Source organism: Ostrinia nubilalis, chromosome 11 (genome assembly GCF_963855985.1).
Source record: "Ostrinia nubilalis chromosome 11, ilOstNubi1.1, whole genome shotgun sequence".
In the NCBI taxonomy this organism is placed as follows: Eukaryota; Metazoa; Arthropoda; class Insecta; order Lepidoptera; family Crambidae; genus Ostrinia; species Ostrinia nubilalis.
Genome location: NC_087098.1, coordinates 5,441,267 through 5,464,992, shown reverse-complemented (window position 1 = coordinate 5,464,992; position 23,726 = coordinate 5,441,267). Strand labels below are relative to the sequence as shown.

At 36.7% G+C, this 23,726-nt stretch overlaps 2 protein-coding genes across 2 annotated transcripts in view; both read left to right on the top strand.

The window, feature by feature from the left end:
* LOC135075973 (protein PRRC2A-like) overlaps positions 1-23,726 on the top strand; it is a 200,160-nt gene that overhangs the window by 2,160 nt on the left and 174,274 nt on the right. The window lies entirely within an intron of this gene.
* On the top strand, positions 13,727-15,112 carry LOC135075845 (uncharacterized). The gene is made up of 2 exons (XM_063970308.1): positions 13,727-14,055; positions 14,491-15,112. The coding sequence occupies exons 1-2, from the start codon at positions 13,956-13,958 to the stop codon at positions 14,922-14,924; spliced, it is 534 nt and encodes a 177-aa protein (XP_063826378.1). The 5' UTR covers positions 13,727-13,955; the 3' UTR covers positions 14,925-15,112.

Sequence of the window (23,726 nt, the reverse complement as noted above, 5' to 3'; positions counted from 1 at the left end):
CAAATATCTATGTATTTTTCTACATAATGATTTCTGGGTTTCATAATCAATACTACCATTTTCATGCCATTTGAACAATTTATTTTCAAAGGCTTGCTGAGGTTCCTAAAAATAATCATCCTCTCAATTTTGTTTTCACAAATGACTAATCACAGTAAATAGCGATTAGATACAAAATCGAACATAACTGAATGCACATGGCGTTAGGTTCGTCGACCCCGCTCTCACCGCGTTCGATGCACCGAGGCTCGGAGCCGCCGACTGCCGTACGCACCGCTCTTCCACTCTCCTCGGCTGGCCCGAACTATGCTGGCCATTTAATTTTTATTTGCGATAATCATCAAGAAATTGCACTGAAAGCTTGACTAACCATGTAAAATTACCTTCCTGCATCCTGATAGGTAGTAGACATATTTTGAAGTAATTCACAGGGCATTACCCTGAACGCTTGCTTAGCAGGAATCGATTCGCTGAACGCAGACAGTAGAACTTACTTTTCTTCGTTATTTCTCGGATCTTAAAACTTTTTAGTGTTCTATTCGAAGGTGAGTCAAGTATAGTAATATAATAGTATCCACTATATCCACCTATGGATTTATAGACGTTTTTGCTCACTTTTTCGAATTAAAAGCTGAAATGTGTCATAATTTCTAGTGGTTTCGTTCACGATCTTTTGATCACGCTACATCTAAATGTGATCGCCTCGTTATACTGTGCTCGTTTACGGGTATCACATTGAAAGTGTTTGATAAAGAAACAATGCGACCTCATTATCGGGAGAACTTTGATCTCCTCGCCGGGTATTGTTGATTGTTTGAGGCTAATGAATCAAATTAGCCTCTTTTATCGAAGAAACGCTAGTAGTATTCGTAGGCAGAAACGACATTTTTATCTGACTATGTAGTAATGATTGTATTTATTTACATCTTACATTTTATACGTATATAAGAACGTAGATGTTATTATCCAAGATTTGATAAGTATTTAATAAACAACAAATCATGGAAAGATTCTCGCGATTGATCTTACACAATTCTATCAAATTATCTTATCTCTTTATAATTTATCTCATTATTGCCACGAGTGTTCTTATCAGACTTCAACCGCAGTGACAACGAGTAAAGTAGATAACTGTGTAGGTATTTGCCGAACAATGCCTATTCTAACAACCGCCATTGCAATTGTCACAAGTACAGTTAGCTATCAGAGAATGCTATCACGGAACTCGTGGACACAAGACACAAAACATTCAAAATCAAGAGGCACGACAAAAGCGGACTCGCTCGGCGTTCGTGCACCGCTTCGTTTATAAATAGACGACATATCTTTGTACAGCGCTCTCCTGGCGAGTGAGGAACGCCAGACCAACTTCAAGTTTCAACGCAACTGGCTAGCATTATAACTACGCACCTTATTTGTTTATATTGCCTACACGGCGAGGACTGGTTTCTCCTGAAACACGAGTTTCGCTCACCGGATTGAATACTGCGCGCAGATATTATAGCGCTTATGGCACCTGTGTATCATGTCAAATGGATGAATAGGTTGGTAATAACTATCCAGCTTTTAGAAGATCTTTAACGAAATCATCATAAAACACTCAATAAACCCATTTTCAATTTTATTAGGAACTGACTTAAGGTGCTTTAAGAATGAATAAAATGTACTTTATTGAATACATTTTAATTCATCTAAGGCCTTAGACTACGTGGACTAGGAAATAACCTTTTAATTAAATGAATTAAATCACTATGAGACATTAAATGATTCAGGAAAACTGTGAGACTCATATTATGTGATGACTCTTTGCAGATTGCAAAAGTGAAATTCCCATGGATCTATTTATTTTAGGTTATGTATGAGAGTTCCCCAGGGCTCTATAGTTGGACCTTTTTTATATTTATTTACAATACCTAACTCTTTCCTTATACTTAATTTAAGAAGATGTTGATGATGCAGATGATGCGTTAGGTACTTACCTACTTTCCAAAGTCTTTTGCAAACTTCTAATCAGATTAATCGAGGAAAATCTGACACAAAGATTGAATTATGATGGGTATTATGTATTCCTATTTCCTAGCCTATGTCACTATGACGACGTGTTAGTTTGTTGGTACTCTTGTTAATAAGCAGTAGTATGTGCGGTTTAAAGGCATGAGTTGGCACCAACCGTGGAAAGATAATATTATATTCATCCCACATAAGCGTTGGCTTAAAGGGCGGCTGTCCCTGCGCTAATTAATACCTACTGTTGTACAGACACCTCGGCCTCAGCCGGGGTCCCAGCCTCGGCCGGGCGCGGCCCTGAAGGTCGCAAAAAATATTCGATAGAGCTTGGGCGGACAAGGGTCGGGATATTTAATACTAAAATGTGCCATATTCCTCAGGGCTGACCCAGAAAAGTTCAATCTAAGAATATCCACGATATTAAACATATTCCTGTGTCCTTGCCGAATTCGAGTAAAAACCTATGGAAATATAAGGATGAAGGTTAAATTATATCAAAAAGGGACGTTAACAAAGTAGTACAGCAGACAGCAATACAGCAAATGTATTTGTAACCCCCATAACAACGAAAAGAGATACCAAAGTGTTTATGTATTGACGTCTGTGCGTTGGCACAATATTCTCCAATTAGGTGTATTGTATAAAACAGTGCCATAGTACATACATACATACCTGAGATATCTCATAGAGTCTAGACATTAAAAAATGCGACCAATTTTGTTCTTGAATTAAAAATTATAACTATTTTGAAAATGTATTCATTCTTCATGTGAGTTGGAAAAATAAGTAGGTATCTATTAACAATAGAGAACGACCTTCACGAGGTCTTGGTTGGATTGTGTGGGATTGTAATGATGACTATCGTTTACGAGAACAATTCAATGGAAGTCGAGCACACAATTATGAAGGAATTGGCAGTTGCCAATATAATCTATTTGTGCTGGCAGTTGAACTGGAACTGTGGCATTTACAGCTGCAGCAGTGTGTATGCAAAATCTGTATGGTTGGTCTCTGGTCTGACTTTTCACGTTTTCGGAAGAGAGAATGAGATACCAAACACAAAATAAAATAATCACTAAAGACACAATAAAATCAGCCATAAGGAGCTCTGTAACAGTACAGATTTTGGTTTTAGTTTAGAAAGCGTTGAAGTAAATTTAAAAACAATTAAAAATTAATAGATAGCTCGTCAAAATGTGGTCAGGTAAGGTGAAAAAGCTATTAAAGAAGCAATCGACGAGGATATAAAACTGATCGAATAGAATTTCCACTTGTCCTAGATCATACAATTCGTACAGCTGATACCGAGTTGTGCAAGTGGCGTGTAGCACAAAGATGACTAGGGCGCGGGGGGAAGTAGGTCGGAGGGGCCGGGGGGGAGCCCTTAGGCCACTTATCAAGCGGGCCGCGGCTAGCGGGGAAAGCGAGTTTGTGTCTCTTGAAATTTTTGTCGGTTTGTACTTCGTACTACGTAACTACGATGTTGGCTTGACTTCGAAGTGGTTTTGTAGCTAAAAATACAGGTGATGAAACAAAATCGTGCTATTGAATCAAAGACGAAACACGCCATTGCTGAAGTTTTACATTTTTCAGAATTCTTAATCAATCATAATGTGCTAATAACTAACAACAGACAGATTATTAATTATTGAGCGAAATAGGCAATTGTTTCTTCGAAAAATGCGTGTCAATCAACATTTAATTGCTTTGGCTAGAAAATTAACATCTCAAACACTCGCTCCAGCCAGACATTTCATGATAAGAAATTCCTACCCTAGTAGCGGTTAATTTATAATTCAAATTGAAACGTAACATCTTGTGGAACTGAAGACAAACTCCTTGCGTGGGACTCTATCCATCTGTGCTGAGGCCAGTTTAGACAGAACCAGCCCAGTTTAAATCAGATTTATCAAGTGAGTAGGCACTTCTTTTTCCTATTGGAAAACTCTTTTCCTCTTTAAAAGTACAGTGTGCTTGTGCATCTAATCGTAATTTTAAGGTTGCGTCGAATGTTACATCACCATTCATTCTTCCTAAATATTCACTAATGAAGTAAACTGATCTCTGATCTCAGTGATAATGACTTCGGGCATAGCATGGATAACTACTAGCTAAGTTTGTACTAATTTTGTCATTTCCAAACTTTAAGGGACAAACCAATTCCTTTAATAAATCTTCAACTGTTTATCTGATTACCATTAGTACCAAAGTTTCATTTAATTAGGTAGGAAGATTTTTATAGCATGTGGGAAATAGCCTCATTGTATGTACGTACGCCAATCTGGAAAAAGTTTTAATTTACTAGACAAATACGTCATGTGGTCCCCTGTGTCGTAGAAAATGGAAGGGCACTTTTATTAGCTATACGACACGTAAGAAACGTTACACTTTCAACAGTATAAGGATGGCATTACTGGGTCACTAAAGCTTGTTCACGTTAAATTACCTCCAGTACTACAGACTCGTAAACAAACTGATGCATATGTAGGCAGGTACAAGGTAGGTGTCATTATGACAATATTGGCTCCGCTTTAAGGTACTGTGACCTCGTCAGCCCTTGCAACCTGAGCGGCCCCCCACCGCACTGCCATCGACCAAAATAACAAACTGGTTCTCACGACGATGTTTACGCTGATCGCTGAAGCCTCGTTCAATGTACATGATATTAGGCACTAGTTAGATATTAAATTAATAGACATCAAGGATTTGAACTCGTAAAATAAAGACGACCTATTGTGAAATACTTGAAGTTATTACTAACACGCAAACGGCAGACAAATCTAATGGCTTTTTAATAATACTATTGGCAGTATTGTGTAATTTTATTAATGCTAAGACTAGATAGCTAATATTACATACAGTTCTAGGCAATTGTAAAAAAGATTTGGCTTAAACGTTTAGATTCTCCTTTTCATGTAGGTCTCTAAATTCTACCTTTGCCTTACCTACAGAGAAACGCGCTCCTTAATTAGATTTCCACTTACTTACAGGCTGTGCAGCGGTTCTTGTCTGTTTATGTAAGCATTGTCTGGTACTTGCGAACAAAGACATTCGATACATCGTGAGTGTGCGAGTGTCACTTCATAATTCTTTGTGAATTGCTTGCAAGTAGTTTTAAATCAGCCCAGGTTGCACTTACTTGTATACATAGCTAACAATAAGTTAGCTATGAATCATTCTTAAACGTTGACAATGTGACCTTAGCAAAAATACCTGATCAGTGTACGATTATTTATGTTATTCATGGTTTCAGTTTTAACAAAGAATGGAAAAGTACAATGAGATGTTTTGCTCAAACTTGCAAGTTAAATGAGCAAGATGCTTGTGTTCTGGAACGCATCTCAGCCACTCGCAGCCGGCATCTGAGGCACGAGGAAGATTGGAAATAGCTTACCTCCCAAATTGCAGACGACCCAGATACAGCGTGCGTTACATTTGCTGACGCACAACCTTAGTTATGTTCGTTATTGCAATTAGCTTCGTCTTCGTATTAATGAACATCAAATAAAAAATAATTTATCGATGCCTTTAAAAATATGAACTAGTTGTGTCCGCAAGAAAAACGAACCAGTTTAATGAAACAACAAGCAGCGTGAAAAGCATTGCTCAGTCACTTACGACACGACCATAAATCTTGTCTTGTTCACAATCTTGTATCGTGGTCAAGAAAATATTGCGCTATAGCACCAACTCAGCAAGACTGATTTCTGGAAACGTGGAGTTTTTGTTTGTTTTAACAACCACAACACCAGTCATAATCTATTTTTCTTTTCTGGTCAACCATCATCCGTTGCCCTCTCTTCAAATATGTTAACAGTTGATCAAGTACTGGCAAAATGAGTCAGTTTCCTTAGCCAAGGGCACCGCGGTGGGTATTGATTCAGGCGTTTTGTATTCAACGGGACCGTGGGACATACCGACGGTCACGCTCTGCAGCTCCGCGTCCGTGGCTGACTTGCCCTGCATTCTTATATCCGTAACCCACTCCTTACGTAATGCTGGTAATGTTAGCTGGAAAACTTGCTTAGTTTGATATCCTAAATAATAAAGGAATATAATGTAGAGAGAAGTTGCCACCCAAATTAAAAATTAATGTTCACTCATGCATTTAATATGAGCATCTAAAACGAAACGTATTATAACAATAAATGATGATCTAACAAAAGGCAGGCGTGTCTTTCATGTCAAAAGTCAGACAGTGATTTTATTGGTTTGAATCAAAAATTCAAACATTGCATTGGAATTCTTCACGATAAACCATTGTAAAACTGTAGTTAAACGTCTGGAATCCGAGTTGTCGACGCGAAGCAGGAAGACTGTTGGGCACGCGACGCCGGCTAACGGAGCGTGACACGAGAAATTAACTGTTATTTATACCAGCGACTAGCCAGTTTAAATAACCTGTTACAACATTGACGAAAGTATTTCGCCATCGATTTCAGATTATGCCGACGTTAATGCCCCTAATTTTCACTTTGACAAGCTATTTTAGGCCAGGGTACACCGTGAATAACCTTTTATAACAACAGCAGAGCTGATTTCCACCGTATTGACGTTGATTTTGAATGAATTTAGTCAATTATTCACCAGTAAAGTTGTAAATCATGACGAGAGTCAATTTACTAGGCCCTTACGTGTCTGACCGTAACCCGTTTATCTGCACATCGTGAATCAATTCTTAGAACTATGTGATTATTGCATCGGTCGGTTAGCGATTGTGCTAGCAGCCTTTATAATTAAGGCCAATAATTAACTGTTGATTTACTCGTGTAGCATTCAAATTGTAAACTTGTTTTTGTTATGATGTTGTACAAAAAGAATTTTGATAGTCATTTGTTGCGATGCTATGTGGCACCATGGCCAGCCATGACCAGTGGCCTTGGACGGTGAGCGGTTCAGACTGAAGGTTCATTTCAAAGGTTTCTCGTGAGTATTTCACAACGGCGTCTGCGCACTTGAGAACTGCTTTTTAAATTGCTGCTTCAAATTTATTCGTAGATGCTCGTAATTTGTTGCAGTTATATTTACTATTTGCGCTATTATCCGTCATCTAGGTTTATGTAATCACAAGACATTAGTCTGTGTCTCGATTGGTTTGCTGACGATTATTTATGGAGATTGCTCATTGCAGAGTATTCAATCTCCTTATCAATGAGTAATAATGGTTTCTATGAATATAATTTATCCAGCTAGCTGGCAAAAGTTTCCAGAAGTTATCAATAGGAATCAATCAGCATTTTTAATTAGAATAAAGCAATTATTAAAAAATTTGGCAAGATTTAAATGTTTACGTCTTTAACTGAAGAAGTGTAGTGTTGTCGCCTTGTCGTACGTTACGTATTCCAGAGTGTCATACCAAAAATAAGTAAACATCCCATCAAAAACAATACTTGTCAAAAAAACCAAGTCTCGCAACTCAGTTGTTCTACGGTAAAAAGTTGTGAGATCCATGTAATACCAAGTCCAGGCCAGGAAATCTTTAACGTTTTACATAAATTATTGACTTGGCCATCGCACTAAATAATTTAATTTACACGTATTTTCATGCGATGGCCAAGTCAATATATTTATGTAAAACGTTAAAGATTTCCTGGCCTGGACTTGGTATTACATGGATCTCACAACTTTTTACCGTAGAACAACTGAGTTGCGAGACTTGGTTTTTTTGACAAGTATTGTTTTTGATGGGATCTCATTTATTTTTGTATTTTGTAGACAGCAGTTATGTATCTAGAAAACTGGACCGAAATTGAAAAATTTTACTCGACTTGGCGGTTGCACTACCATGCCCCCAAATCTCATTTCTTTTTGTATTTTGTAGACAGCAGTTATGTATCTAGAAAACTGGACCGAAATTGAAAAAAATTACTCGACTTGGCGGTTGCACTACCGTGCCCCCAAATATTTTAGTTTTTCCTTGATACATACACCAAACACTACTTATATTCCAAATTTGAAGCTTCTAGGTCTGCTAGAAGTGCCTTAGAATTTTGATGATCGGTGAGTCAGTCAGTGAGTGACAAAATTAAGTAACTTTGACCCGTTATAATTCTTAAACTACTGGTTCAAATTGAATGAAATTTTAAATATACCGTGTCTTTACAATGCCTGCATAGCTAATGAAAATTCAGCCTTCTAGTTTTATCCACAACGAAGTTACAGGCGGTCGAAAATGGCCTGAATTGCTTCGAGAAAAGGATGGTACGGCCGTGCCGCTTTTTTGCTCGACTTGGTGGGGGCACTGCCGTGCCCCCAGATTACAAGTAAAAACCGCGTCATACTTATTTATAACAAGCGAACAGTTTGCTATGTAAAAAGTTAAATATCGAGTCTTGATCAGTTTCCAAATGAAGGTCACAATGTTTAACTAGACTACCAACAACAAAGTTCTTTTATGAATTTTCGTATTTTAATAGACGTAAATAAATTAAATTTTGGTGGGCGACCCGGGCAAGTCTGGACCGTCATTGGCAGCACCGCGTGTACTTGACGATGGCAATTACGTAACCGGCGACAAGCCGTGCTAATGAAACCCCACACTAATTAAATTCGCTGAATAAGCCACCTCTGCGCCAAAACTTATCGGCCCTCTAAATGAGACATGCCATTAGGGCTCGTAATTGATCTCTTGTTCTCGGAGCTAAGAAGTTGCTAATGACAAAGATAAGAAGCTAAAGTAACGTCCTGTTGGATCTTAGACGACTCCAGATCGTATGCGACTGTTGCCGTTGAAATAGTTATTTGTATCAAATCCCTATCTTTCAGTTCAATAATTAGACTTCTTTCCGGTCGGTTACGGTCAGATAACAGATACTGGGCATTCATGGGTGAATTTAAGCTTTACTTAGCTTGTTTGTAATCAGTGCCTTCTTTCTAGAGATAATTACTCATCTCCTCTTAGCCCCCAATGTAGGCGTACTTCTTTTCTGTGCAGTTTTGCATTATAATATCTAACGCTAATCGTTATTTTTTGGTAGTTTCGAATTGTCTTCAATCTCACTTGTGTGAGACCGAGAAGTAGGAAAACAACCACATAATTAAATTTGAATTACAAAGCATTGTTGTTTGGTTCAATTTAATTCATTACGTTAATTCAACAGAACAGTGCCGCATAATTCTGTCCCCGTGCGGTGTAATATAAACTTATGTCTTATTGTTTGTCTGTGATATCAGCTAACAACACAACCGTTTATCACGCAACTCCCTATAAATAGCAGTTCGTAGTGTTCGTACTGCGCGCGTCATCAAATACTTGGAGATGTAATGTGATGTGACCTGTCTGTCTAGGCACGTATATTATATTGTTCTCTGAATGCAAATCATCTATAAAACAAATTCTAAGGTTTCAATTGTAGTTATCATCTACAGTAGGTACATATGTACGCATCATCACCACTGGAAGAATTCCACAATGACTTATCAATTATTATACAAAATCGAGAAAAAATATTTATTTTCGCTCAACTAAGATCGTATGTTTTGTTTTGATTTGACGCCGTAGTCTGTAGCTGTTTTTAAATATGTCGAATTTTAATGTACGAAAAACAGCACAATCTAGCTTCGGCATTTTTATGTAGTGGTAATGTAATAAAGTTCTATTTTGCATCTAAAATTTATAGTCTGAGGTGCTGTCGACTTACTACTCTTTCAAATTATGTAAATCATTTCAGTGACAGGTATGCCGTCTGGGCATCGACCGTGGTTCTTTGTCCATACAAATAATAAGTTCAAGTCAAGCCCCAAGACCGATAACACAGACTGCATCAATGCCTAGTATAGTATTAGGAAGAAGTCAATAACCATTTTGCGTCGTGGTGTTGGTGTGTGACAAAAACAATAAGACCCTGTTTGTCAGGAATCGATTCAGTTCTGGTTTTACTTGTTTGATATTCACTGGTAAGTAATTAATTAAAATCCAGTTTTTTCTTATCAACATATTTCATATTAGTTGAGAAATTGTACATTATTTACATACATAATTAAAGTAATTTAAATAGCCAACCACTAGTGTTAAGATTAAAACGGAATTTAAATCTTTTATTTATCTGGTTTCCATCTTCACAATAGAATTTCTACATAATTAGATCTCTGTACCTTCTGGAAGGTTAATTTTAGATTCCACTCTGAGATCTCTTTGCATGCCAAAATGCAATTTAATTTATTAGGTATTGATTGGCATAGAGCCAGGTACGGGGATTTCAACAGAGGATATCATGGTAGATTCCACTGTCTATTTCCAACAAAGAACATGGATCAACATCCGGAAAATGTACGGCTGACGTGAAACGGTGCGATGATTTAAATAGAGATGTCTACCAATTATAAAATCAAATGTAACATATCATAAACACACATGAATACAAGATCCAAGATCGTGAAGTATACAATAAATGAATATGAGTTCTAAAATACAGCCTTGCGGCACTCCCAAGGACGTAATGAGAGTACATAGAGCGTTTACATTACCTTGACTACATTAATTAAATGTGAAACTTTTCTTCTTGGGACAAATACTGTTACAAAAGTTTATTTTGGTACAGAATTATAAATGCCTTTTATGTAAATGAAAAAGGCGCCATATTTGGCAAACTAAATTCAGAGCGTGAGCAGCTTCACCATTATAAAAGTTTAAATTTTTAGGTCGAAGGCAAAGTTCCATTATCAAAATCAAAAATATTTATTCAGTTTAGACCACAATTGGCACTTATGAACGTCAAAAACGTCGTAAAATACCTAATAATGCAATAACTTTCATCTTAAAAACAACTAGTTAGTAGCTCAAAAGTAGTAAGTAGTACGTGTTAGTACGTAGTTTGTTATGCTAAACTGAAGCATTGACCTTGATCATTAATGTCAACAATTAAAGTTTTTGAAGTTCACAGGTGAAACTATTCTTAGATGATAAGGTGTACATAGGTTTTATTATGTCATTTTACAGGCTAATGTCTCCTGAAAGTGCACAGGTAGTCTACACTTCTACCGTATACATTTTTGAAGAGTCTGGATTCTGGAAGGTTTTGTACAACTGTATTGGTACGCAAATGTTCAATACTGCAATTCAAATAAGTATTTTAAGTGAGATAGTCGAAAGCGGTCTGACATGTTTTGTATATTATTATATCTTTAGCTTTCTTTATGTCAAAATAATAAGCCTTAAGAAACCTATACGTAGTTTATAAAAACATCGTAATTCTGGTTAGGAAAGTTATTTATATAATGGGTCATTAGCCCACGCAGCGTGCAGCCTCTGCCTATGGCATTCTGCTCGGCATGGTTGTGGAGCATGGGTTATGTTGTGCAACGAGCTCCGACAACTCGAGTTCAATCTACGGAACCGGTTGGGTCCGGTCCTTCCTCCGCCGGTAGGGCTGATACGGTTCACTTTCACAATTTTATTGCGCGACCACTGCTTCCGTAGTTTGAATGAGATGGTATTCAAATATTTCGCTTGAATTAGATCGTGAAAGCTGAACAACGATTCTGAGAAATTTCGTAAACTATTTACTTGTAGTTAGAACATGAGTGTATTTGTTTATGCCTGCAATAAAACAGCGTCAACTGACGTCCATTACACAACTTCTGCAACTGAAGTCTACTGTACGGCATGTCTGCCGCACCTGCCTGGCTGTCAAACGTTGTTTTTTTGCTTTTAAAAGTAATTAAGTTGTCCGCAATAACGCGTTGTCGTGGAACAGTGTTGTCCCGACACTTTAATTGAAGTTTTGCTATTTAAAACATTATTTCTGAATTGTAAAAATGTTGTTTTCGTCTTAATTCCTACATCGATAAACGTTAAACAAGTTTTCACAAAGCAATCATCATTCGGGATCGGAATAGACCAGTTTTTACTAAGGCCCGGTTTTTTTATTCGTAGTTAAAATAACCAATAGTCAAATTTGACAGAAGTCAAATGACAAGTGGTTAAATATCAGAAAAAAATGTTTTTCGAACAATGGTTAGCTTGACTTTTAGTACATTTTTTAACTATTAGTTAACATTTTGTTAATATTTAACCATTAGTAGCAAAAGTTAACAAGTAGTTATTTTAACTATGAATCAAAAAACTGGGCCTAAGACTATGGCAGTATTTTAAACTCTGGTTTATAATCGCCATGGTAGCAAGATGCTCAGGCCTACTCTCTTGGAGTTGGAGCTGGCGCGAACGAGGTCAAGGGATTCAAACAAACGAGGAAAATGGTTGTAGGTACGGTGTAAAAACAAGTTTACAAAAACATGTATTTGCCGAGATCGTGTTTTGTTGTGGTTTTATTGATGAAAACTTCTGTTACAACTTACTTTCATACCTCGACAAATAAACAAGGTACGAACGAAAAGATATCCAAGATTTTTAAAACTACTTTCGTATTTGAAGTAATTCATTATGAAAGAAAGACTTTACCGAGCATTTACCTATTAACCAAGAGATAGGTATTTTATCTAGGACAGATAAGATAAAGATTTATTTCCCTTGTGTTTGACTGAGTTGTGCATTTAATTATTTCAATTTTATTTAATATTTCAATTCAATTTAATTTATATCTGATAATACAATTTAAATTAATATAATTTTTAATATAGAATTTTGGTTAGATTATCATTTCTCCTGTAGAAATTGTTTAATCTATTAGTATTTTAAAATGTTCTCGCCTTTGCTAGCTATACTTGCTCAAATCCGTGGTGGTGGGGGCCCGGTGACCTGTAACACAGGTATTCATTTACCTAGCTCAGGCTCCGGTCTCACACACTCATGAATGAGTTTTCTTTAATGTATTGCATCCTGTATTTTTGTGTGAGAAAATAAATAAATCATTATGTTTGTACGCTTTGGAGCTCACGGGTCAAAAGTGGCCCGGTCCTTTATAAGGCTTGCGTGGGGATACAGATCCAACACGTAGAGGCCGTTTTAAGCGCAAAATAATCGACAAAAGTGAAAGTGGTGCACATGCTGGATCTAGTCTCTGACTATATCATGGGATGCAGCCAGAGACCATCCCCAGCCTGTGCACAGGAGCTATTGCAGTTATTGGAGAATGGACTAGGGTTATGGATGAAGGATGGATGGACTGGTTACTGGGCTATGGATGGAGACTACGGGACACCTGCCTGGTTCATAGTCTCGGACTGAAAAAATGGCAGGCGGTGACTAGCCAGCGACTAAATGGGCCCCCCCTGGCGTCATGGGTCGTATAGACCGGACTGAGGGGCAACATTGGCGTCTGCCGGCTCAGGGGTGTAGAGAGGTGTGCTGCGCTTTCTCCGAGGTTACTCGCGGCGTTATGCCCTTTAACACTTCCACCCCTGGAGCATATAGCTCTAGCGACTCCACTCTGGCCGGCCGGTTAAGGCAAGCCAGAGGTGAAAGTCCTGCAGACCCTCTCGGATTCCACTTCGGCAAGCCGAAGACGAGGGTCTTGACCGACTCTCGGGAGCACTCGGATTAACAACTGGCCCCGTGGTGTCGCTACTCACCAACAGCTCGCCACAAAGCTGCCCTGCGGGGCTTATTATTATTATTATTAATTTACACTATTATCAACTTCCTGTTTTCACACAATATGAGTAATGAGAGTAAAACGCAATAGGTATTGCACTACTCTTCATCGCTTATCGGTTCTATGCCAATTGTAATCAAGCCATTGCCACTAAAATGCAACTGTTTAATAAACAAGTGCATTATTTTTGGTCCTTACTACGTCGAGGCGTAAGTTATGCTCGTTGTTGTCTCGTCCTCGATGATGAAAGATAACTAGTGTAGTCCCGGCTTACATCCTCTGGCGTCACACAATTTTAAAGCTAAAATAAAATATTTCTGAACGCAGTCGTACCTAGGTCCCACCACGCCATCTATACCTGTCAACTCATTCGGTTTTCCGTGTTTAATGGCGTCACGTTTGCGGTCGTGAAAAATTTGTTATTTAGAGTGTTTTTTGTACTGAATATTCGAAATAATGGAAATAAAAAGGAAAGGAGAACATAAACTTCCTCTACTGAAAAAGATTCGACGGTTGGAAAAGAAAATAATCAGTTTACCGGAATCCGATGACGAAGGTGAGGTTATGAAAAAATGAAGAATCTGTTCGAGGCTCTGGTTTATTGGTAATAAACTTACTTATAGCAACCATGGGGGTGTTCTGTGGGAACACACGAGGTTGGCGATATAAGTAGAGCACTTTTTTTGCGGCGATGTACGCATTTGTTGCATGACGCAATATGGCGGCAAGGCACGCTACGACAAAACAATACTTGTCTATTTATGCAACCACTGGGGTGTTCTGTGGGAACACACACGGTTGGCAATAATTACCAAGGGCATTCTTCGGGAATGCACGCAACTTTTATGCATGACAAGCTATGCAACTATGTTTTCTATGACGGACGCACACGTCGGCAAACCTCGATGCATCCGGAGGGAATGCATGTAAATTTCGCGGTACAATGCAGCACAGTACCGGGAGCTTCCATTCAATAGTGTTTCTTTTACAGTTAAGGAGATTGAAGGTGAAATTGAAAGTGAAAATGAGAATGATCATCCTGAAACAGAATTCCTTGAGGATCTTATCCTTGACGAGGATTACAACAAAAAGGAGGAATTAGGGGATGAAGTACTGAATATACTAGGAGTGGCTCCCGCTCCAACCCCTAAGAATGCACTTCTGCTCAAACAAATTGCTGAGAGATGGTGCGAGATCCTGGAGAAAGGACTGAAAAAAGATGAAAAAGAAACAGTTACAAAAGACAATCCAGCCTTCCAGAATGTACTCAAGATGTGTGCTCAAAAACATAATAAGGAAGTTGCCGCTGCTCTAAATGACAGGGCTAAGAGAAGGGATCAAGTAATTGAAACCCGACAGAAACAAATGTCCACAGCCTTGGCCTGTGTAGGCCATGCTGTACAGATGTGTATCGGAGATCATTAACAACTAAAACTGTATTAAGAAGCTGAATAAAGCGGGTTAGCAGCTAAGTGATTTTATATGTTCCGGAAACCAATCGATGTAGAAACTTGGCACTCTCAACAATAAAAAATAACAATCTAAGGACTCATTACTTGAAACTGAGAATGGAGATTATTTGTTTGGTAATAATCTGATTGAAAAAATAAAAATTGCAAGGGCAGTTCAATAATCATGAAAGGAATTAAAGGTGATAGTGAATGAGAAAAAGAAGAACTTCATAAGGTGACCTGAAATCAGTGCTAAGAACGAGAACAATCGTGCTTCAAACTGGTGGGGCCCTCCTCGGATGTGATCACAGAGGTTCCAGAGGTCAGGCGGGCCGACATACAATCGTCAAAACCAGCCAGCAAGGAGACGAGGGTAAAAATAATGCTAAGGTAGGCAGAATCAGGTTTTATTCTTAACAATTGGAAGCAAATCACTAGTGATCCTGTGATATTATATTGTGTCCAGGCAGTGGCGGATTAAGAGTATCCGAGGCCTTAAGCACAGAGCCTGTGTAGGCCCTCTATTGCTTAAATGGAAATGGAAGGAATGGAATGGAAGGTATAAAGTATAAAATGAAAGTTCATCAAAATATAAAGTGTAGTAGGTAAAATGTAAAACTTAAAACATTATTTTCCTTGCCTTAATCAGAGCAAACTCCGAGATTACATCGTCGAAATTTATCCGACGAAGTACCTATGTCTGCCTCAATACACATTAATGCTAAATAATTAAGCTTGTATGGACGGATTTTTGTTCTTTGCGGGTTTTTTAACCTTTTTAGTTGTGAGAAGGATCGTTCAGCAAAGCAGTTAGTAATCATTAAGCTGTGAAAGATTCTAAACGCAACCACAATGATATTAGTCTTACACTAGCACACTTCTTTTGTTTCTCTTCTTTTTTATGTTTATTTTAATATATATGTTACAGGAAATGTATGAATTCTAGGAATTGTATACTATTCCTAGGAAATGTATACAGTTCCGAAGCTATTTTATTTATTTATTTATTTTATTTTTTTAATACGCACATATCCTAGGACATGTATACTTTTCCTAGGAATTTTATAGAATTCCAATATTGTATTAGGAAATGTATAAAACTAAGCGGCACAAGCGCGGTCATGTGATTTAGTGCCCCTCAGTACGCCTAAAATTTTATTTAGACAAACCACATTGACCGATAGGTACTTTTAACTCACAACTATTATTGTTTAGCCTGAAAGTTGTTTTCGCACTATTATATTTTGACTGAAAAAAATATTTGCCTATTGGCATACCTTTCTTTCGGCATCACGCATATTACGCTGAAGTATTGGAAAACCCTAATTTTAACATATCTTTTATTAAACTATTATTGACATGAAGGTTTTAGTACTCCTGTAGCTGGATAACAAAGTCTCGGTTAGGTTAGGTTAGACTTGCGACCTTGTCACATACACAGCGGCCGCGGCGCGGGAGCGCCATTTAAGTTTCGGAAAAAAAAAAGAAATCTTAATTACATTTCCGATTGCTGTTTAGGAAATGTGTAAATTTCCTAGGAAATGTGTCTAATATAATTTACATCACACATTTCCGGGTGATTTTAGGACTTATACACAAATCCTAGGAATTGTATACAATGACGGATTTCATACATTTCCTGTAACATATACATTATACATTTATAAATATATACACATACAGGATGTCCCGTAATGCAACGTCAAGCCGGAACTGGGTGTTGAGGCAAGTTATGCAGCCCCCCTAGACAAAACGCACTTTTTGATCGAATCGAAAATCGAATCCGTCAAAACTCCATACAAAAAAGGGGCTTTTCGACCACTTATCGACTGGTTTGCGATCATAATTTGCACTTTGTCTAGACCCACTGGTTATCAAAAAAAAATAAAAATCTATGTGTCATTTTGTCAAAATAATAGGCATTTAAAAAAAAAAATCTACTCCCGGTGACGGTCTTTTTACTCGTGTTGCCACAAATCTTCACTTTTTCTAATTTTTTTTTTATGTAACCCTGAATAATGCTTCTGTTTGGAATTTATTGTACCCTTAAGACTCCGCCTTTATCCGAAACTATCCGTAACTTTTGAATCAGTTTCGGTTACGGTTATGGATATTTTTTTATTTCGGATATCCGATAGTATCGGTTACGGTTACGGATATCCATAACATCCCTGCTTGGTAAGATGGCCCTCTCCGTTCCGCTCATACCTTTTAAAATGGCTTCTCCACCTCACTTAAGCCAGAAACTTGAATTTTGGGCACATTAGAATAATAATATTTAACCAAGGTAGATAAAGTTAAAAACGGGATTATTTCCAAAAAAACAAAAATTGTCGACAATTACAGCAAGAATTTACCAAGTTTTATACCATTTTGGAATCCTTACTAAATGCGCCAAATTATGACTTCACTTGCCATACTCGCGTAGTACATTTTTTTTTCAGTACAGTCAGTTTAAACAAAGCAAAATTTTTATTTTGAAATTTTTTTTGGGAATAATGTATTTTTTTCATCCAAGCTGGAGCAGCTGGTTTCGTAATTTTGATAACAATTTAGAGAAGCATTATTCAGGGTTACTTAACAAAAAAAAAAAATTTGGAAAAAGTGAAGATTTGTGGCAACACGAGTAAAACAGTAAAACTGTAAAGTTTCAACAAAATCCGTTCAGTAGTTTTTGCGTGAAAGAGTAACAAATATCCAAACTACCAAACATCATGACATCCAAACTTTCGCATTTATAATACATATTAGTAGGATTTAAACGGCCTTGTTGATATGCAGTTTAGGTTAGTGTCCGTGACTTCCACTCGGCATGGGGCGCACTGAAAACCAGCGTCGTGGCCTTCCCCACCGTGGGCCACGGCACATGCTGAGTGGAATCCCATTGCGATGGGCATCGCTGTTGCGACAGGATAGCACTGCTCACTGCTCAGTTCACTTTTTATTTCCTTGTAATATTTATGTGCCATTTCTGTCTTTTTCTCTGTCATGTATGTGATGTTCATCGTAATAAATTTTTCTTTCTTTCTTTCTTTAAACGCCACTTGTATATTTGGGAAAACGCGCTTTACTTTATCTACACTATAATATTATAAAGAGGAAAACTTTGTTTGATTGTAATGAATAGGCTCAAAAACTACTGGACCGTTTTTAAAAATTCTTTCACCATTTGAAAGCTACATTACTTACGAGTAACATAGGCTAAATCTCTATAAAATGTAGGTATGAAATGAAACGCCTCCATCCTCTGCTGGCGCGCCAGCAGAGGATGGAGGCCCCTGGAGAACAGGGGCCCCAAGCACGTGCTTGTAGTGCTTATACGTTAATCCGCCACTGTGTCCAGGGTTATAAATAATTACCTCAACAGGGGTCTCTACCCCTAAAAATAATTTGCTATTGGTAGACCAACGGCAGATTAAATTAAAATTTAAATTGTTACTCAGTACGAATGCCATTGAAACATGATGGTTACAAGTGATCGATTCTGTTCTCCAGTCTTTGTTATAAGAAACCAAATGGTACCTATGTTTCATTTTGAATTTGAAAAACTTAACACTTTTGTGAATACTGAACATTTTAAACTAGAGGATTATCGCACAGTATGTAAGCTTATACAGAATAATTATTACCTATTTAGTAACTTTAGATCACAAAGATGCATATTATTACCTGACTAATATAAATGACTGTTGTTAAAAAGTATTTAAGGTAAAGTATTTATTTATTTTTATGAAGGAAAACATTACTAGGTAAATGTTGTTGGACTTTAGAAAATTACAGCAAATTACAGCTGCTCTATGAGAGAAAAGTTGCATTTCAATTATTTATAATTGACAATTATCTGGGTATTGGTAAAGACTATAAATTATGTTTTAATAATATGAACATGATTTTAGATCTTATCCACATAAAGTTTTATTGTTAACAAAGAAAAGTGTGATCTGATTCTCAAACAGTAACATTAACTTCAGTAAGGTTTCTTTAATACAGTACAAATGACATTAATGTATATTATCTAACTAAAAGAAAGTAAATTCTTTAAATTGATTAAAGAGTTATAGTCAAAGGTAATGTTCACAATAAGTTCATGTGCTAAGTAAGCTTGAAGCTATATGTCTAGCCATAAAATATGGTATTTTATACACCAAATAATTAACTAAAATTTCTTGCAGTTAAAAAGTATAATGATAAAAATGAATACAAAATTTCTTTTAACAATCAATGTAGAGAGGCGGAGCAATAGTGTAAATGAATCTAAGAATACTATCAGAAAAAATACTTAAATATCCGAGATATTTAGTGATGCTTCTATGACAGTATGGGGAGCTTCATGTGGTACAAGTCTTACAGGCGTAGTATGGTCAGAGGACAAACTAGGCTCTCATATAAATGCTTTTGAGTTAAAAGCTGCCTGCATCAAAGTTAACAAAATACCAAATACTTCTTAGAATAGACAATGTTACTGCTATCCATATGTATAAACAGACTAGGTGGTATTCAATATCTACATTTACATGGCCTTGCAAAACAAATATGGCAATGGTGTGAATTAAGAGATATTTATAATCAGTTTATGTACATAAACACCAAAATTAATGTAATTGCAGTTTTTTGAATCAAGGAAACCACCAGGTAACATAGAGTGGGAAATTAATTACATTTTGAACAAATAACTTCAACCTTAGGAACACCATCCGTAGACCTCTTCGCAACAAAGACTAACAAGAAATGTCATTGTTTTGTATCACCGAGTCCTGACCTGGATGCATTTGCAATTGATGCATTTACACTTTGTTGATATCAACTGAAGTTTTATATTAATTTCCAACATGATCCTTAAAACCGTGAAAAAAAAAAAAAATAGTTTTCAGATAAAGGGCATAGGGGTAGTTCCATATTGGAACACCATATTATGTTCATGAGATAGCTAGTTCACAAACCATTAATTTTGAAACTTACTAAAGATTTACTTATATTACAAAATTCCAAAGAACCACACCCTGTGCACAAGAACCTAGACTGATGGCAGGAGTATTATCAGGCAGGCTTTCATAAAATCTGGAATCAGTGAGATTATGAGATCCGAGATCATGTCAGTTTCTATATCTGTTAATACATTAAAACAATACCAACCATGTATTGTAGCATGGACTAAGTATGCACAAGAATTATGGCTATCAACAAATAAGCCAAGCTTTCCAGATGTTATTACTTATTTAACTAAAAAGTTTCATGAGGTATTGTCATAAGGTAGTTTGAATTATATTAGATCAGCATTGTCATTAATTTTATAGGTACTCACCTCGACGAAACAGATGAAAATATCAAAAGATTGTTTAAAGGATTCTTTAAGTTAAGACCTAGTGCTCCTAAATATAATGATACATGGGATGTATCCACAGTTCTTAAGTATAGGTATTGAAATGGAATATAAAAATAGACTGCTATATTGTAATTTTAGCCACATGTCAAAGAATGCGAACATTACATTTAATTGAAATAAACAACATAGTTATTAAGGATGATTGTGTAACAATTAAAATTGATAAATTAAATTAAAATTAATAAATTTATCAAGACCTCTGGTCAAGTCTGATACGTGTCAGCCATTTACATTACCTTTCTTTAGGGATAAAGTAGAGATCTGTCCTGCTCAAGCACTTAGTGAGTAGTTTGGTGCAATAAAACATCTTAGAAAACCACACAAAAAGGTTTCCTCCAGCACAATCAGCTGTTGGATAGAGAAGTGCATGACAGAAAGTGGTATAGACACATCAATCTTTACCATACATTCATAGCATTAGGCATGCTACAACATCTGCAATGTTTAAAAAAAAAAAAAAAAAAAAAAAAAAAGTGTTAATATTGATGTTATACGGAGAACAGCTGCTTGGTCTGGGGAATCCACAAACAGTATTTTGAAGGTGTTACAATAGACTCATTATAAATAATAGTTACTTTGCAGTGAACATTTTTAGAAATTAATAATTCTATATGAATGCTATTTAGCTCATAAGAAAAATATGTCTGATTAAGTAGTGATAAGGGTAATACTTACTAATTAATGAAAGTTTGAATAAAACAATACTTTTTTTTTACTTGAACATGTTTGTTTAATTTTACAATTTGAACATGTTTGTTTAATTTTTACAATTTGAACATGTTTGTTTAATTTTACAATTTGAACATGTTTGTTTAATTTTACAACTTTTATCTTTGAACATCTACACTAGTTATCTTTCATCATCGAGGACGAGACAACAACGAGCATAATTAATAGTCAAACGAACTTACCTGTACGTGAAGTTCGACTGTAATTATGCGAAGTTGTTGTCTCGTCCGAAGATGATGAGTCCCACCCAAACCCTTGGTTATTGTAATAATTAAGAGTAAGTAATTACAAAACGCCCCAGTTGTAAAATTAAACCTAATTACTTTAAACTTGAATGAGTTGACAGGTATAGATGGCGTGGTGGGACCTAGGTACGACTGCGTTCAGAAATATTTTATTTTAGCTTTAAAATTGTGTGACGCCAGAGGATGTAAGCCGGGACTACACTAGTTATCTTTCATCATCTTCGGACGAGACAACAACTTCGCATAATTACAGTCGAACTTCACGTACAGGTAAGTTCGTTTGACTATTAATTATGTTTGCTAAAACAATTATCACGTTTTGCCCGATGCTGGCGTGAGATCAAACATTGTTTACGCAATCAGCCATTTGCTGTGCCATTTCGGTTGACTGCATTCGCTTATTATGCAATTCTTACTGGTTGCTTAGACTTGAACCGGCTATCTGAAAATGAACAATGTTAGTGTATTTTGATTTTCCTTGGTAGATAAATGGTTGAATAACTCGCACTGATAGTTTAATCGGTTATTATAGTATTTGTCACGTTCCTATAAAGATTCACAGCTGATTTTATTACCCGAGTTTGTATTTCTTGAATGAATCTGGCCTTCTGGAATGTCGCACAACCGGCTAAAGGAAAATTGTGGAATTTTTTCGTTCGGCCGCAGTAACCTGCGAAATTTAGTATACAGATTTCTTTTTAAGCCATTTTGTACCGCTTTGCCGTCAAGAATAGTCGAAATCGCTCCGGCCTTGCCGAGCGTTACGCCATTATTTATACGCGAACGCGGTCGTTGACCCGTCGCGTGAGAGAACCTTGCCTCTGTCACTTTCTTATTTAATTTGAATAGGTCCTATAAACTTTACTAACCATTTGATTTTGTAATAGTAATTTAATAGCGTCCCGTCTGAAATAATACTTCTGAGAAAGTCGAAAGTTTCAAAGCGTTTATCTGTTTTAAATGGAATTAAATTGCTATTGAACTTACCATCTTGAACATTGGTAGTTACCTACTGGGGTAGATAAGATTAGTAATTTGATTTATTTTTTCTATTATGTAGTGCGAACTTATTATGTCATGATAACCAGTTTGTTTGAGTCACACACACTTATTACTCGTACAACTAACTTGACAGTCTCAGGAACATTCAAAATGTGTTGTAGGTACCTATTTCAAAAGCAATAGGAATTAAACGAATAGTGACTGCTTGCTGCATCGCTTCTTTAACAATAACAAATGTGAAGGCATATAGGTACTCGTAGGTACACACTGTACTACTTACTAGGCTATTATGTTGTGAATGTCATTCATATGCATGTCACATCACTAACAAAACTGCGTAGGCATACTTTTTGGCATATTACCGTTAAATAAAGTTGAGGCACTTGATTTGTGCTGTTACCAGTAGTACCACAATCTGTTCTGCTTCCTGCAAAGACTTCATGTAACGTAAAATTCTTTAGAATTTAGTTTCATGTCATTGTCAGATTTGTGTGGTGTATAATAAAGAGCGGTATTAAGTAACGTGTAATAAGTACATAATTATGTAACACAGCTTTAGCCCTCGTCATCTGAAGATGCCAGTGACAAAGTCCAACCATGAATCGTAATAAAATACGTCATGTGAGACTGTCTGCTGCCCTTGTCACGTCCAATCAGTGACATCAAATATTTTGTTAGTAGGCGCGTTGGTACTTGAATTTATTATACTAGAGACTACATTGGCTTAAATAGGAAACTATTGACTGCCCAAAACGCAACCATTGTTCTTTTGACAATTAATGGAATATGATATTTCATTCTTTAAGGATGGTCAAATCCACATCAGTCGTTAGCAGTTTTCTTGATGCTGGATCAACATGTTGAGTTCGTGACATTGTTATTCTAAATAAGTTGCCTGACTAATGTTCTAAACCTACTGAACGTAAGGTATTTCTGTCATTTAAATTTATGGCTGGCCTTTACACTGCCAAGTTCCGTGCAGCAATTCCTTGGAACTACATGTATTAACGACTTTCTTCTAGGCAAAAACAACGGGTTGTTCAGCAACTGCTTTCCTGTTTCAATTAACTGTCAAGTTGATGTGAGAAATAGGAATATTCGTCTTAGGTCACTACTACCAAATTTTAATACTTAAACTTACCTTCTGAAAATTTTTCTGGTGATAATAAAACATTTGGACAGTACTAAATTATGAATACGATTGTTTCGCATGCGAAATGTGTGATTCTAATGCCCCAAAAATAGGCCTCCAAAACATCATGGTAATGACTTATGTAATTGATGAAACCCAACTCGTCAACGCCCGTTGATTGCATATCTCTGTTCCATTTTCAGCAGCTCGTCGGAATGAGACAGAAAATTTTCAATAGAGATTCGGATCCCTCTGAATATGGGGGCAAAGAACGATTACATGCAA